This window comes from Mobula birostris, chromosome 5, assembly GCF_030028105.1.
Source record: "Mobula birostris isolate sMobBir1 chromosome 5, sMobBir1.hap1, whole genome shotgun sequence".
Classification (NCBI taxonomy): Eukaryota; Metazoa; Chordata; class Chondrichthyes; order Myliobatiformes; family Myliobatidae; genus Mobula; species Mobula birostris.
Window position 1 is genome coordinate 1058208 of NC_092374.1, and position 15604 is coordinate 1073811.

Genomic DNA, 15604 nt, shown 5'->3' on the forward strand with positions numbered 1-15604 from the left:
GACCTCCTGATTTCCCTCTTGAGTACCCTCCTGCATCTCCTCTATTTATGCAGCTGCCTGTGCCTGACCCATGCTCTTTTTTAACTGGTTAGGGCCTCAATATCCCTTGTCACCCAGGGTTCCCTACCTCTACCAGCTTTGTCCTTCACTCTGGCAGGAACATTCAGACCTTTTGCTCTCATTATCTCTCCTTTAAAAGCCTCCACATGTCAGGCATCCCTTTGCCCCAATCAATCTACTTCAATAAGGCCTTGCCCTGTCAACCTTTGCAAGCTCCTGCCTAACACTTTCAAAACCAGCCTTGCCCTAATTTAGAACTTGGTCAGTTCTGTTTCTTTCTAAACCTGTTTTAAAACTAATTGATCTGTGATCACTTGTCCCAAAGTGCTCTCCCTCTGTCACCTCAGTCACTCGCCCCATTCTTTTACCCAAAAGTGGCTCAAGATGTGGGTAATACCAAAGCTCAGCCTACTTGAACAAAGGAACATTAGCTACTGAGGTCTTCTGGGACCTCATCTTTGGTCAGTGAGGGTACAAAGATCTTATAAAGGCCCCAGCAGTCTCCTCTCTTGCCTGTTTCGAAACCTTGAGATATATCTCTTTAGCCCCTTGTGACTTCTCCACCTTGATGCTCATGAAAAGACTGAGTGCTACCTCCTTTCTGATGTCAAACTGCCATAAACATTTAGTTGCTCTGGTCCTTTTTATGTCACTGTAGAAGCCCTTACATTGGGGGATGAGTGATTCTGCTACATGGTGGAGCAGGTTAAGACACCAGATGGCCCTCTTCTGCCTCGGTTCTTGGGTCTGTCCCAGGTGGTGACAACCGCAAGGGCACTAAGCCTGCGGTTGGTACATTGTTTGCGCTGGGGGTGGTGTTCACCAGCTGGCCTTTGAAGTGGTTCACTCTTCTCCATTGCTTAAACTGTTGCTTTTCTCTTCAACCAGCATCACTGCCACAGCTGCAAGTATTGGAGCTGCTGGAATCCCCCAGGCAGGCCTGGTTACCATGGTGATTGTGCTGACATCGGTGGGACTTCCTACAGACGACATCAGTCTTATCATTGCAGTAGATTGGTTCCTGTAAGTCTGACTTCACATAATGCCAGCCAGCAGTAGGCCATAACAATAAATTGCTTCACTAAAACCATAAGGAATACTATGCAGAATTAGGCCATTTGGCCCATCGAGTCTGCTCTGCCATTTCATTACAACTGATTAACTTTCCTCTCAGCCCCAGTCTCCTGCCTTCTCCCCGTATCCCCTCGTGCCCTGACTAATCAAGAATCTATCAACTTCTGCTTTAAACATATCCAATGATTTGGGCTCCACAGCCACCTGTGGCAATGAATTCCACAGATTCGCCACTCTCTGGCTAAAGAAATTCCTCCTCTTCTCTGTTCTAAATGGGCATCCGTCTATGTTTCCTCTGGTCTTAGACTCACCATAGGGAACATCCTCTCCACATCCACTCTGTTGAGTCCTTACAACATTCGATAGGTTTCAATGAGATCCTCCCTCGTTCTTCTGAATTGTGGTGAGTACAGGCCCAGAGTCATCCAATGCTCCTTATATGATAAGTCTTTTAATCCTGGAATCATTTTCATGAACCTCCTTTGAGCTCTCTCCAATGTCAGCACATTCTTTCTCAGATAAAGTACCCAAACCTGCTCTCAATACTCCAAGTGAGGCCTCACTAGTGCGTTCTAAAGCCTCAACATTATATCCTTGCTATGAGTAAATCTTTGGAGTTCTGCAGCTGCGTGGGCTGTGGAGGTCCAGTCCCCGAGTTTGTTCTATACAAGGGTATAGATTAAGGGAAAATGTCTAGTAATTGCAGAAATGTGGCACCAAGGTGTATCAGCCACGATGTATGTTGGAACAGGCTGACGAGCTCAATGGTCTGCCCTGTTCTCGGTTCGACTGTTATGGATAGTGAATCTCCGGTCACCTGTGTCCTTCAGTTGAAGAAATCTGTCTGGCTGCTGGTGCCCATTCACCTCCAGAATGAGAAATGGCCAATAATTGCTGGCACCACCAGCAACCTCTTGTGTACTGTTAATAAAAGTCCTAGTAGCCTCCTTCACTTGCCCTCCCGCTGGCTCTTTCTCTTCTTTTCTCCCTTTCACTTCAACTACTACTATGGTAATTACTTGCAAAAGTTGAAGTGCAGTGACCAGTATGGAACACAGAACAGAAAACACAACAGCAAAAGGCCAGGCTCCTGAGCCCACTGTGGTTCTGCTGAACATGATGCCAATTTAAACTCTACCAAATCTGTGCCCCTCATAATTTTATAAACTTCCATCAAGTCTCCCCTCAACCTCCAGGAAAAATTACCCAATTTTGTTCAACCTCTCCTTATAGCTCATACACGCTAATCCAGACAACGTCCTCATGAAACCTCACTGCATGCTCTCCAATGGCCTTGCATCCTTCCTGTTACGCAGCAAGCAGGTGCACACAATACTCCAAATGAGGCTTCACCAAAATTATATACAATTGCAACGAGTCATACTCAATGTAATGACTGAAGGAGACAAGTATGCCATTAGCCTTCTATACACTCTTTCTAGATAAAAGTTGCCTTTTTCAGGGAGCTATGCAAGATCGCTCTGTGGATCAATGTCCTTAAGGATCCTAAGGATTTCCTCTTGCAGTTGATCTCCCAAAATGCAACACCTCACATTTATCTCGATTAATACTATAGAAAGAGTGTAGAGGAGATTTACAAGGATGTTGCCTGAATTGGGGAGAATGCCTTATGAGAATAGGTTGAGTGTACTTGGACTTTTCTCCTTGGAGTGACGGAGTATGAGAGGTGACCTGATAGAGGTGTATAAGATGATGAGAGGCATTGATCGTGTGGATAGCCAGAGGCTTTCCCCAGGGCTAAAATGGCTAACACAAGGGGGCATAGTTTGAAGTGCTTGGAACTAGGTACAGAGGGGATGTCAGGGGTATAAGTTTTTCACACTGAGAGTAGTGGGTGTGCGGGATGCACTGCCAGTGGTGGAGGTGGATACAATAGGGCCTTTTAAAAGACTCTTACATATATACATTGAGCTTTGAAAAATAGAGAGCTATGTGCTAGGGTAATTCTAGGCAGTTTCTAGAGAAGGTTACATGGTTGGCACAACATTGTGGGCCAAAAGGCCAATAATGTGTTGTAGATTTCTATGTTCTGTGTTCTTAGTTTCCATCTGCCACTTCCCTGCCCACACTTCCAATTGATCAATATCCCCCTTTGACAACCATACTCTCTATTCACAACTTCACCATCTGCAAACTTATTTATTTTTTGCCCACATCATAACACAAACAACAGAAATTCCAATACCAATCAATCCCTGTGGAACTCCCCAGGTCACAGGCCTCCAGTCAGAAAAACACCCCTTCACCACGACCCTTTATTTTCTGTGGGTGAGCAGTCTTGAATCTAAACTACCAATTCTCCATGGATCCCATGGTTGTTAACCTTCTGGATCAGCCTATCATGAGGAACCTTGTAAATGCCTTACTAAAATCCATATAGAAAATATTCACTGCCGTACTCTTATCAGTAACCTTTGTCACTTCTCCAAAGAGCTCAATCAAGTTTGTAAGACTATCGTTCAATGAAAAGAGTCAGACAGTCTGTCCTGCGGCGACCGGGGTCTGACGGACTGTCCGCGGTGACAGTGACCAGGGTGTGACGGACTGTCCCCGTCTGTCCGGGGTCTGACGGACTGTCCCGCGGTGACCGGGGTCTAACAGTCTGTCTCGTGGTAGCAGTAACCAGGGTCTGACGGTCTGTCCCACAGTGACCGGGGTCTGATGGTCTGTTCTCTAGGGATCGACTGAGAACCACAACCAACGTCCTGGGAGACTCACTGGGAGCTGGTATCGTGGAGCACCTGTCTCGCCGTGAACTGCAGGACATGGATGCTGAGGCGGAGGAGCAAGAGATGAAGAAACCTTACCAACTGATGGGTCCAGATCATGAGAATGAGAGGGCCATTGGCAGCGAGACCACCATGTAGAGGTTTCTTGCTGGCTAGGCTGATCTATCAGTATGCACTTCACTCCTGTGCCAGCTGATACTATGTGCCTAACATCCATCTTTGCCATTTCACAGAATCATAGTCATTCAGCAGAGAAACAGGCCCTATGCTCCACCCTGTTGATGCTGTCCATCTGTTCTGATCTCATTTACCAGCACTTGGTCCGTACTCTTCTCTGTCCTCCATACAGATGCTTCTTCAACAGGTCTCTGCTTCCACCATCCCCTCAGGCGATGCATTCCAGATTTAATTCTTCATCAAATGCTCTCTAAACCTCCTCCCATAAACCTCCCTTCTTTAGTTCGAGATACTGTGACTATAGGGAAGTGTTTCCATCTTTCTGCCCCAATGCCCTTGTAGTTTGTTTTATCTTCCCATATGAGTCTCCTCTGCATGTAGGAAAATGGACCCAGCCTCTCTAGTCTCTCCTAATAACTCAAATGCTCCATCCCAGGAATACCCCAGGAGGTGAATCTCCTCTTTAAAGCTCCTTTTTCCTGTAGCATGGTACACATTTTCCAGCTGTGGTCCAAGCACTATAATTTGCCTGTACATTATCTTCAGCCTCTACCCTCACACAATATTCAAGTCAGTTACTCATCAAAGCAGGTGTTCAGTCAGTACCAACACATATGTGTGAGAAAGCAAATTGTTCATGTGTGCAGTCTGAGCTTGTGTGAGTGTAGTCTGTGCCTGCGTACAGTTTTTGTGTGTATGGCCTGTGTGTGCTTGTATTGTGTGTACCCATTGTCATTGATCACTACCAGAGCAGTGAGATTTCTCTCCTTTGAAGGGCCAACCTTCCAATTTCCTCCCTGTGGGCAGCCACCTGTCCAACTTTCTGTGTTTCATGAACAAGAACCCTCAATCTCTTTGTGTTCAGTATTCTGCAGGTTTTCATACTTAAACAATAAATGGATCTTTTGTTCTTCCTTCCATAATAAACACCTTCACATTTCTCCCAATACACTCTTGTTTGCCAGCTCCCTGCCCACTCTCTGACTTACCACCATCCACCTCACAACTGTGCTTCTCTCCACTTTTGTATCTTCCACAAATTTCATGGCCATAAATTTCTTTCCTTCTCCACAACAACTTTATAAACAATTGTGGTCCCAGCCCTATCTCTGTGATTTCCCAACTAGTCACAGGCAACCAGCCTAATCATCTGCGCTCACTGTGTTAACTTCCGCACCACTGGATACTCCCTAACCTCCCTCCAATTCTGTTATCACCTCCTCCCCAATTCCTTCCTCCAGCAATACCTCTCTGTCCTCTCTCCAATTCACTTCCTCTCCTCCTGCTCCCTTCCACTCATCTCCCCTTACATACTCCCTTCCTACAGCTCCCTCTACTCTCCTCCTCCTCCAGACTACTACTCTCCCGCCTGTTTCGAAGTCCTGCTCACTCTGGCTCCATTCCCCCACTGATCTTTCCTTTGCCCCTCCAATTCCTTCTCAGTAGAGTTAGCCAGAACAGAAAAAAGCCCTTTCCTCCAACAGGTCCATGCCAACCCAGAAGCCTTCCTGAGCTTGTCCCAGATTTTCTGCCTTTGGCTTGTAAGCCTCTAAACCTTTCTACTCGTGCTTTTGACTGTTGTAATTGTACCCACCTCTACTGCTCGCAGTATAATCTGCTCGATATCTTCAGCCCCATCATCTGCTGGTGGGAAGGATAATTAGAGATAGGCCCCACCATTTCCCTTCCTCCTCTCATTTGTCTCTGTGGGAAGACATTGAGCTAGCCTTTCCTGACATCAGCAATTCTGTGGTTAGTCCTGGTCTTGAACATTCTGTCCCAGCCTTCCCACTTTTGTAGATCATCCATCAATGTCCCTCTCTGTTAGTGCTTGCTCAATTCAGTAGACTGAAATAAAAGATTATCACCAGCTCATGTTTCTGCTGCCATTGTTCACTTCTATAGTTGAGCATCACATTATACTTGGATGCAACAGCTGACAGGGGCTGAGGTCCAGGGAAAGTTGGTGGGTTTCATGTGTGTATCATGGGGCATTGTCAAAAAATAATGGTCACCTCAGCCAAACCAGGGACATGACACCAGTGTACAAAACTACACGTGGGTTCGGGAAATGGCAAATATGGGATGGGCTGAAAGTCTAAATATCATGTTGGAATGAAGATAGACAGAGTCACAAAGTCCTACAGCCCAGGAGTAGGCTCTTCAGCGAACTTGACCTTAACAACCAATGGGCTAGTCCAATTTGGTTACGTTTCAAAGTTCAAAGTAAATTTATTATCAAAGTACGTATACTGTATGTCACCATATACTACCTGAGATTCATTGTCTTGCATGCATTTACAGGAAAATAAAGAAATACAACAGAATTTATGAAAAATCATCCATAGCAAAGACTGGCAAAAGAGGACAAATCGTGCAAATATTTTTTAAAGTAACTAAATAATACTGAGAACATGACCTTGTTTTGTAGATCCAGAACTGGCTTGCCCACAGAAGGTAAAGGGTGATTGTAGACGGGTCTTATTCTGCATGGAGGTTGGTGACCAGTGGTGTGCCTCAGGGATCTGTTCTGGGACCCCTGCTCTTCATGATTTTTATAAGTGGCCTGGATGAGGAAGTGGAGGGTTGGGTTAGTAAATTTGTTGATGACACAAAGGTTGGGGGTGTGATGGATAGTGTGGACGGCTGTCAGAGGTTACAGTGGGACGTTGATAGGATGCAAAACTGGGCTGAGAAATGGCAGATGGAGTTCAACCCAGGTAAGTGTGAAGTGGTTCATTTTGGTAGGTCAAATATGATGGCAGAATATGGTATTAATGGTAAGAATCTTTGCAGTGTGAAGGATCAAAGGGATCTTGGTGTCTGAGTCCATAGGACGCTCAAAGCTGCTGTGTAGGTTGACTCTGTGGTTAAGAAAGCATATGGTGCATTGGCCTTCATCAACCGTGGGATTGAGTTTATGAGCCAAGAGGTAATGTTGTAGCTATATAGGACCCTGGTCAGACCCTACTTGGAGTATTGTGCTCAGTTCTGGTCACCTCACTACAGGAAGGATGTGGAAACCATAGAAAGGGTGCGGAGGAGATTTATAAGGATTTTTCCTGGATTGGGGAGCATGCCTTATGAGAATAGGTTGAGTGAACTCGGCCTTTTCTCCTTGGAGTGACGGAGAATGAGAGGTGACCTGATAGAGGTGTATAAGATGATGAGAGACATTGATCGTGTGGATAGTCAGAGGCTTTTTCCCAGGGCTGAAATGGCTAATATGAGACAGCACAGTTTTAAGGTGCTGGGGAGTAGGTACAGAGGAGATGTCAGGGGTAAGTTTCTTACGTAGAGAGTGGTGATTGTGTGGAATGGGCTGCCGGCAACGGTGGTGGAGGTGGATACGATAGAGTCGTTTAAGAGACTCCTGGACTGATACGTGGAGCTTAGAAAAATAGAGGGCTATGGGTAACCCTAGGTAATTTCTAAAGTAAATACATGTTCGGCACAGCATTGTGGGCTGAAGGACCTGTATTGTGCTGTGGGTTTTCCATGTTTCTATGTTTAACATGAGTTGTAGAATACTTGAAAGTGAGTCTGTAGGTTGTGGAGTCAAAGGTGAGTGTAATTACCATGGTGGTTCAGCAGCCTGATGGTTGTTGGGTACAAGCTGTTCCTGAACCCAGTGGTGTGGGACCTCATGTACCTCCTCCTGATGGTCGTGGTGAGAGAAAATATGCCCTGGAAGGTGGGGGTCCTTGATGGTGTATGCTGCTTTCATGTGACAGGGCTCCTTGTAAAAGTGCTCAGTGATGGGGAGGGCTTAGCATACGTTGGATTGGGTTGCATCCACCTCTTTTTGTAGACTTTTCCATTCCTGAGCAATGGTGTTTCAAGAGCAGGCCACAATACAACTAGTCACGATACTCCCACTGCCTGTCTATAGAAGTTTGTCACAGTTTTAAACGACATGTCAAACTTATGCCAACTTCTAAGAAAGTAGGGGTGCTGTCGTGCTTCCTTTGTAATGGCACTCAAGTGGCAGCCCCAGGGCAGATCCTCTGATATGATAACGCTAAAGGAATTTAAAGCCACTGACACTCTCCACCCCCGACCCCCCCAGTGAAGACTGGTTCATGGATCTCCAGCTCCTTCCTTCTGCAGTCAATAATCTGACATTGAGTGAAAGGTTGTTGCTGCGGCACCAAACAGATTTTCAAGTTCTCTTCTATATGCTGAATTATCATCAGCTTTGAATCAGCCAACAGCGGTGTCATCAGCAAACTTAGCCACACAATCATAGGTGTAAAGTGAGTTGAGCAGGGGCTAAGCACACAGACTGCTGGTGCAACCGTGCTAATGGTGATTGTGGAGGAGATGTGGTTGCCAATCCATACTGACTGGTCTACAAGTAAGGAAATCGAGGATCCAGTTGCACAAGGAGTTATTGAGGTCTTGAAGCTTATTGATTAGTTTTGACAAGGTGATAGTGTTGAATGCTGAGCTGTAGTCAATGAAGAGCATCCTGATATTGCATCTTCACTATCCAGATGTTCCAGAGCTGAGAGAAGAACCAATGAAATAGCATCTGCTGTTGACCTTTTGTGATGGTAGGCAAATTAGAGTGGATCCAAGTCACTCCTCAGGCAAAAGTTGATATGCTTCATGACCCAACCTCTCAAAGCACCTCATCACCGTGGATTTAAAAACGCAAACACGAGGAATTCTGCAGATGCTGGAAATTTCAAGCAACACACATCAAACTTGCTGGTGAACGCAGCAGGCCAGGCAGCATTTCTAGAAAGAGGTACCGTCGACGTTTCGGGCTGAGACCCTTCGTCAGGACTAACTGAAAGAAGAGCTACTGAGAGATTTGAAAGTGGGAAGGGGAGGGGGAGATCCAAAATGATAGGAGAAGACAGGAGGGGGAGGGATGGAGCCAAGAGCTGGACAGGTGATTGGCAAAAGGGATATGAGAGGATCATGGCACAGGAGGCCTAGGGAGAAAGAAAAGGGGGAGGGGGGGAAAAAACCCAGAGGATGGGCAAGGGGTATAGTGAGAGGGACAGAGGGAGATAAAAGAGAGAGAGAAAGAATGTGTGTATATAAATAAATAACGGATGAGGTACAAGGGGGAGGTGGGGCATTAGCGGAAGTTTGAGAAGTCAAAGTTCATACCATCAGGTTGGAGGCTACCCAGACGGAATATAAGGTGTTGTTCCTCCAACCTGAGTGTGGCTTCATCTTTACAGTAGAGGAGGCCGTGGATAGATATATCAGAATGGGAATGGGACGTGGAATTAAAATGTGTGGCCACTGGGAGATCCTGCTTTCTCTGGCGGACAGAGCATAGGTGTTCAGTGAAACGATCTCCCAGTCTGCGTCGGGTCTTGCCAATATATAGAAGGCCACATCGGGAGCACCGGACGCAGTATATCACCCCAGCTGACTCACAGGTGAAGTGTCGCCTCACCTGGAAGAACTGTCTGGGGCCCTGAATGGTGGTGAAGGAGGAAGTGGAAGTGGAAGTGTAAGGGCATGTGTAGCACTTGTTCTGCTTACAAGGATAAGTGCCAGGAGGGAGATTGGTGGGGAGGGATGGGGGGGCGGGTATGAATGGACAAGGGAGTCACGTAGGGAACGATCGCTGCAGAAAGCAGAAAGCGGGGCCGGGGAGGGAAGGATGTAACCCATTGGAGGTGGTGGAAGTTACGGAGAATATGTAAGTGCTACAGTACTGGACCATAAAGACGTTTACCCCACATCCTTCAAATCATTCCCTATCCATGTACTTATCCAAATGTCTTTTAAATATTGTTAATGTACCTGCCTCTTCCACTTTCTCTGGCTGTTTGTTCCATATACTGTCCACCCTCTGTGTGAAGAAGCTAGCCCTTAGGTCCCTCTTAAACCTTTCTCCTCTCATGTAAAATCCTTATCCTCCAGTTTTTAGCTCCCCCTCCTTGGGAAAAAGTGTACATTCACTCAATCTATGCCCCTCATAATTTTATAACCCTCTAATAAGTTTACCCCTCAAACTCATACACTAAAAGAAGTAATGTCCGAGCCTGCCTAACCTCAGCCCCTAGAGTCGTACACGATGGAAACAGGCTCTTTGGCACAATTTGTCCATGCCAACTGTTCCACAGCGAGCTAATCCTATCTGCCCACGTTTGACCTATAGCCCTCTAAAATACTCTTATCCATGGTCTTCTCTAGATGCCTTTTAAATGTTGCTAATAGGTCCGGTCCACCTAAACCACAAATTCTGGCAGCTCGTTCCAAATACACACAAAACTTTGCATGAAACAGCTGCCCTGGCATTATCCTTGTAAACCTCCTTGACACTCTTTCTAGTCTAATCATGTCTTTTCTATAACGGGGTGACCAAAACAGTACACAATACTCCAACGTCATGTCATCAACATTTTATATAACTGCAGGATAACCAACCAACTGCTACACTCAGTGCCCTGACTGACCAAATGGCTTCTTCACCACCGTCTGCCTGTAATGCAGCTTCCAGCTACCACGTATTTGTACACCCAGATATCTCTGTTCCACAACATTCCCCCGGTGCCTGACATTCATTGTGAAAGTCCTCCCCAAGTGTGACTTCTCAAAATGCAACACTTCGCACATCTCTATTGAAAGCCATTTTCCAATCCTCAGCCCATACACCTAGCTGATCAAAATGCCCCTGTAATTTTTATAACCATTGTCTATGATTTTACCTATTTCAATATTATTTACAAACTTACTAACTATGCCTTGTACATATACGTCCAAATCAACAAGGAAGGTTCCAGCACCAAGCCCTGTGATGCACCACTCGTCACAGGCCTCCAGTTTGACAAGCAACCTTCGATTATCATCCTCTGCTTCCTACAATTATGAATTCAAGTAGCTCTCCCTAGATTCTGCACAATCCAATTTTCCAGACAAGCCTGCCATGCCAAAGCAGAAGGAGGAGAAGAGTTATAAAGTCAGAGAAAAAATATAGCACAGAAATAAGCTCTTCAGCCCATCTAGTCTGTGCTGAACCATTTAAACTGCTTACTCCCATCGACCTGCACCAGGACCATAACCCTCCATACCTCTACTATCCATGTACCCATCCAAACTTCTCTTAAACATGGAATTTGAGCTTGCATGCACCACTTGTGCTGGCAGCTCGTTCCACACTCTCACAACCCTCTGAGTGAGGATGTTTCCCCTCACTTTTTGCCTTTCATCCTTAACCCATGACATATGGTTGGAGTCCTACCCAACCTCAGTAGAAATAGCCTGCTTGCATTTACCCTCTGGATACCCCTCATAATTTTGTATACCTCTATCAAATCTGCACTGAATCTTCTGCGTTCCAAGGAACAAAGTCCTAACCTATTGTAAACCCAAAATAATCTGCAGATGCTGGGATCAAAGCAACACTCACAACACGCTGGAGGAACTCAGCAGGTTGGGCAGCATCTGTGCAAACGATGAGTCGACGTTTCGGACCGGATGATGGCAGGAGGATGGGGTGAGGGCCGAAGTGCGGGAAACTACCTCAACTATGCCTCTTCCCACTCTGCCACATGCAAAAATGCCATTCCCTATTCCCAGTTCCTCCACCTCCGCCGCATCTGCTCCCAGGATGAGACTTTCCGTTCCAGGACATCTCAAATGTCCTCTTTCTTTAAGGATCGTGGTTTTCCTTCTACCGTCATCAATGATGCCCTCACTCGCATCTCCTCCATTTCCTGCACTTCGGCCCTCACCCCATCCTCCCACCACCACAACAGGGACAGAGTTCCCCTTGTCCTCACCTACCACCCCACCAGCCTCCGGATCCAGCACATTATCCTCCTCAATTTCCGTCACCTTCAACAGGACCCCACCACTAAGCACATCTTTCCCTCTCCACTTTCCACCGGGATTGGTCCCTCCGCGACTCCCTTATCCACACGTCCCTCCCCACGGATCTCCAACCTGGCACTTATCCCTGTAAGCGTAAGTGCTACACCTGTCTCTACACCTCCTCTCTTGCCACCATTCAGGGCCCCAAACAGTCCTTCCAGGTGAGGCAACACTTCACTTGTGAGTCTGTTGGGGTCATCTAATGCATCCGATGCGCCTGGTGCGGCCTCCTCTACATCGGTGAAATCCAATGCAGATTGGGGGACCGCTTTGTTGAGCACTTCCGCTCCGTCCGCCACAACAGGTAGGATCTCCCGGTAGCCACCCACTTCAACTCTGCTTCCCATTCCCATTCAGGTATGTCCATACATGGCCTCCTCTACTGCCATGATGAGGCTAAACTCAGGTTGGAGGAGCAACACCTCATATACTGTCTAGGTAGTCTGCAGCCCCTTGGTATGAACATAGAATTCTCCAATTTCTGGTAATTCCCTCCCCCTCCCTTCCTCTATCCCTATTTCACTCTGCCCCCTCCCCCAGCTGCCTATCACCTCCCTCATGGTTCCGCTTCCTTCTACTACCTATTGTGTTTTCCCCTATTCCTTCTTCACCTTTCCCGCCTATCACCTCCCTGCTTCCCCTCCCCCACCCCTTTGTCTTTCAAATTACGTTTTTTTCAACTGAACCTACCAGCCTTCTCCTTCCCACCCTCCCCCATCTTCTTTATAGGGCCTCTGTCCCTTCCCTCTTCAGTCTTGACGAAGGGTTCCGGCCGAAACGTTGACTTATCGTTTCCACGAATGCTGCCCGACCTGCTGAGTTCCTCTAGCGTGTTGTGAGTGTTGCTTTGATCCCAGCAGAGCCTGCAGAGGGACTTGGACCAGCTGGAAAAATGGGCTGAAAAATGGCAGATGGAGTTTAATACAGACAAGTGTGAGGTATTGCATGTTGGAAGGACAAACCAAGGTAGAACATACAGGGTAAATGGTAAGGCACTGAGGAGTGCAGTTGAACAGAGGGATCTGGGAATACAGATACAAAATTCCCTAAAAGTGGCATCACAGGTAGATAGGGTCCTAAAGAGAGCTTTTGGTACATTGGCCTTTATTAATCAAAGTATTGAATATAAGAGCTGGAATGTTATGATGAGGTTGTATAAGGCATTGGTGAGGCCGAATCTGGAGTATTGTGTTCAGTTTTGGTCACCAAATTACAGGAAGGATATAATTAAGGTTGAAAGAGTGCAGAGAAGGTTTACAAGGTTGTTGCCGGGACTTGAGAAACTCAGTTACAGAGAAAGGTTGAATAGGTTAGGACTTTATTCCCTGGAGCGTAGAAGAATGAGGGGAGATTTGATAGAGGTATATAAAATTATGATGGGTATAGATAGAGTGAATGCAAGCAGGCTTTTTCCACTGAGGCAAGGGGAGAAAAAAACCAGAGGACATGGGTTAAGGGTGAGGGGGGAAAAGTTTAAAGGGAACATTGGGGGGGGCTTCTTCACACAGAGAGTGGTGGGAGTATGGAATGAGCTGCCAGACGAGGTGGTAAATGCGGGTTCTTTTTTAACATTTAAGAATAAATTGGACAGATACATGGATGGGAGGTGTATGGAGGGATATGGTCCGCGTGCAGGTCAGTGGGATTAGGCGGAAAATGGTTTGGCACAGCCAAGAAGGGCCGAAAGGCCTGTTTCTGTGCTGTAGTTTCTATGGTTCTATGGGATGAGAGCGGAGTATTCAGGAGAAACTCAACGGTCACAGGGAGAATGTGCGTTCTCCACCCAGACAGCACTGAAGTCAGGATCTCACTAGGCTGTCTGGAGCCATGAGGCAGACATTCCCTCTTATTCAGTCAGCTCGTCTTCCTGGGTTAGAATAATTAGCATGTTTGGGAACATGACTCTTACTCCCCTCATTCAAACTAAGTGTTTTTTTTTAGGATGAAACACTTAATGCACCAAGCATGGATTTGGCAAAGACTCTCGCCCCGGAGTATAAATAATAAACAACAGGTGGTTTTATAAAGGCACAGTCTGGCTGCTTCCACAGACCACCAGAGGGAGCTAGTGATACCACAAGCTCCCCATCTGTGAAAAGAGTAACACCACTCACACAGATGCACAGCACGCGTTCAGCGGCAGGAGGCAGCAAGGGGATTGTTCACAGGGATTTTGGCGAGCTGTGGAAAATGCAGTTTTGAAAGATTCACATGTCAACTTCACTGCTCCTGCTCCTATGTCTCGTGTGGAGGAGGAGAAAAAAGGATCAGGCATGACTGAATGGCAGAACAGTCTCGATGGGCCAAATGGCCTAATTCTGCTTCTATCTCTTATGGGATTTACAAAAAGATGACGTGACATTCCAAGGTACGAAAGGATCAGAATACACGAGTAGAGATCTTACAGCACAGAACTGGGCCCTTGGCCCATTATGACCATGCTGGACACCCCAGCTATACTAACCCGATTTATCATCTCTTGTTCACAACCTTTCTTGCCTTCATGATTCAAGTGTTCATCTAAATGTTTCATAAGTATTGGGAGAGTTTCTGCCTCCACCAGCCCCTCAGTTCCTCCACCATCAAATTCCCACCAAACCTCCTACTTCTTAACTTAAAACTAGCCCTCTAGTTCCACATAGAAGCATAGAACACCTTCAGCACAATACAGGCCCTTTGGCCCACAAAGCTGTGCTGAACATGTCCCTACCATAAAACTACCCAGGGTTACCCATAGCCCTCTATTTTCCTAAGCTCCTTGTACCCATCCAGGAGTCTTTTAAAAGACCGTACTGTATCTGCCTCCACCACTGTCGCTGGCAGCCCATTCCATGCACTCACCACTCTCTGCATAAAAAACTTAGCCCTGATATCTCCTCTGTACCTACTCCCCAGCACCTTAAAACTGTGCCCTCTGGTGCTAGCCATTTCAGCCCTGGGAAAAAGCCTCTGACTATCCACATGATAAATGCCTCTCATTATCTTATACACCTCTATCAGGTCACCTCTCATCCTCCGTTGCTCCAAGAAAAAAAGGCCGAGTTCACTCAACCTATTCTCATAAAGGATGCTGCCCAATCCAGGCAACATCCTTGTAAATCTCCTCTGCACCCTTTCTATAGTTTCCACATCCTTCCTGTAGTGAGACGACCAGAATTGAACACAGTACTCCAAGTGGGGTCTGACCAGGGTCCTATATAGCTGCAACGTTACCTCTCAGCTCCTAAACTCAATCCCACGATTGATGAAGGCCAATGCACCGTATGTTTTCTTAACCACAGAGTCAACCTGCATAGCAGTTTTGAATGTCCTATGGACTCAGACCCCAAAATCCCTCTGATTCTCCACACTGCCAAGAGTCTTACCATTAATACTATATTCTGTCATCATATTTGATCTACCAAAATGAACCACTTCACACTTATCTGGGTTGAACTCCAACTGCCACTTCTCAGCCCAGTTTTGCATCCTATCAATGTTCCGCTGTAACCTCTGACAGCCCTCCACACTATCCGCAACACCCCCAACCTTTGTGCCTTCAGAAAATTTACTAACCCATCCCTCCACTTCCTCATCCAGGTCATTTATAAAAAATCATGAAGAGTAGGGGTCCTAGAACAGATCCCTGAGGCACACCACTGGTCATTGACCTCCATGCAGAATATGACCCATCTACAACCACTCTATGCCTTCTGTGG

General features: G+C 46.5%; 1 protein-coding gene across 5 annotated transcripts in view; it reads left to right on the top strand.

The window, feature by feature from the left end:
- Positions 1-6373, top strand: part of LOC140197487 (excitatory amino acid transporter 1-like) — an 80649-nt gene extending 74276 nt beyond the window's left edge. For 3 of the 5 annotated variants that reach the window (XM_072257454.1, XM_072257455.1, XM_072257456.1), the window contains exons 7-8: positions 949-1083; positions 3833-6373. In XM_072257454.1, the coding sequence (XP_072113555.1) occupies positions 949-1083; positions 3833-4022 (325 nt within the window). In that variant the 3' untranslated portion in view covers positions 4023-6373. Of the gene's footprint in view, positions 1-948; positions 1084-3803 lie in introns of all 5 variants that reach the window. The other 2 variants (XM_072257458.1, XM_072257457.1) reach the window with 2 other exon arrangements.
- Positions 6374-15604: the final 9231 nt, after the last annotated feature.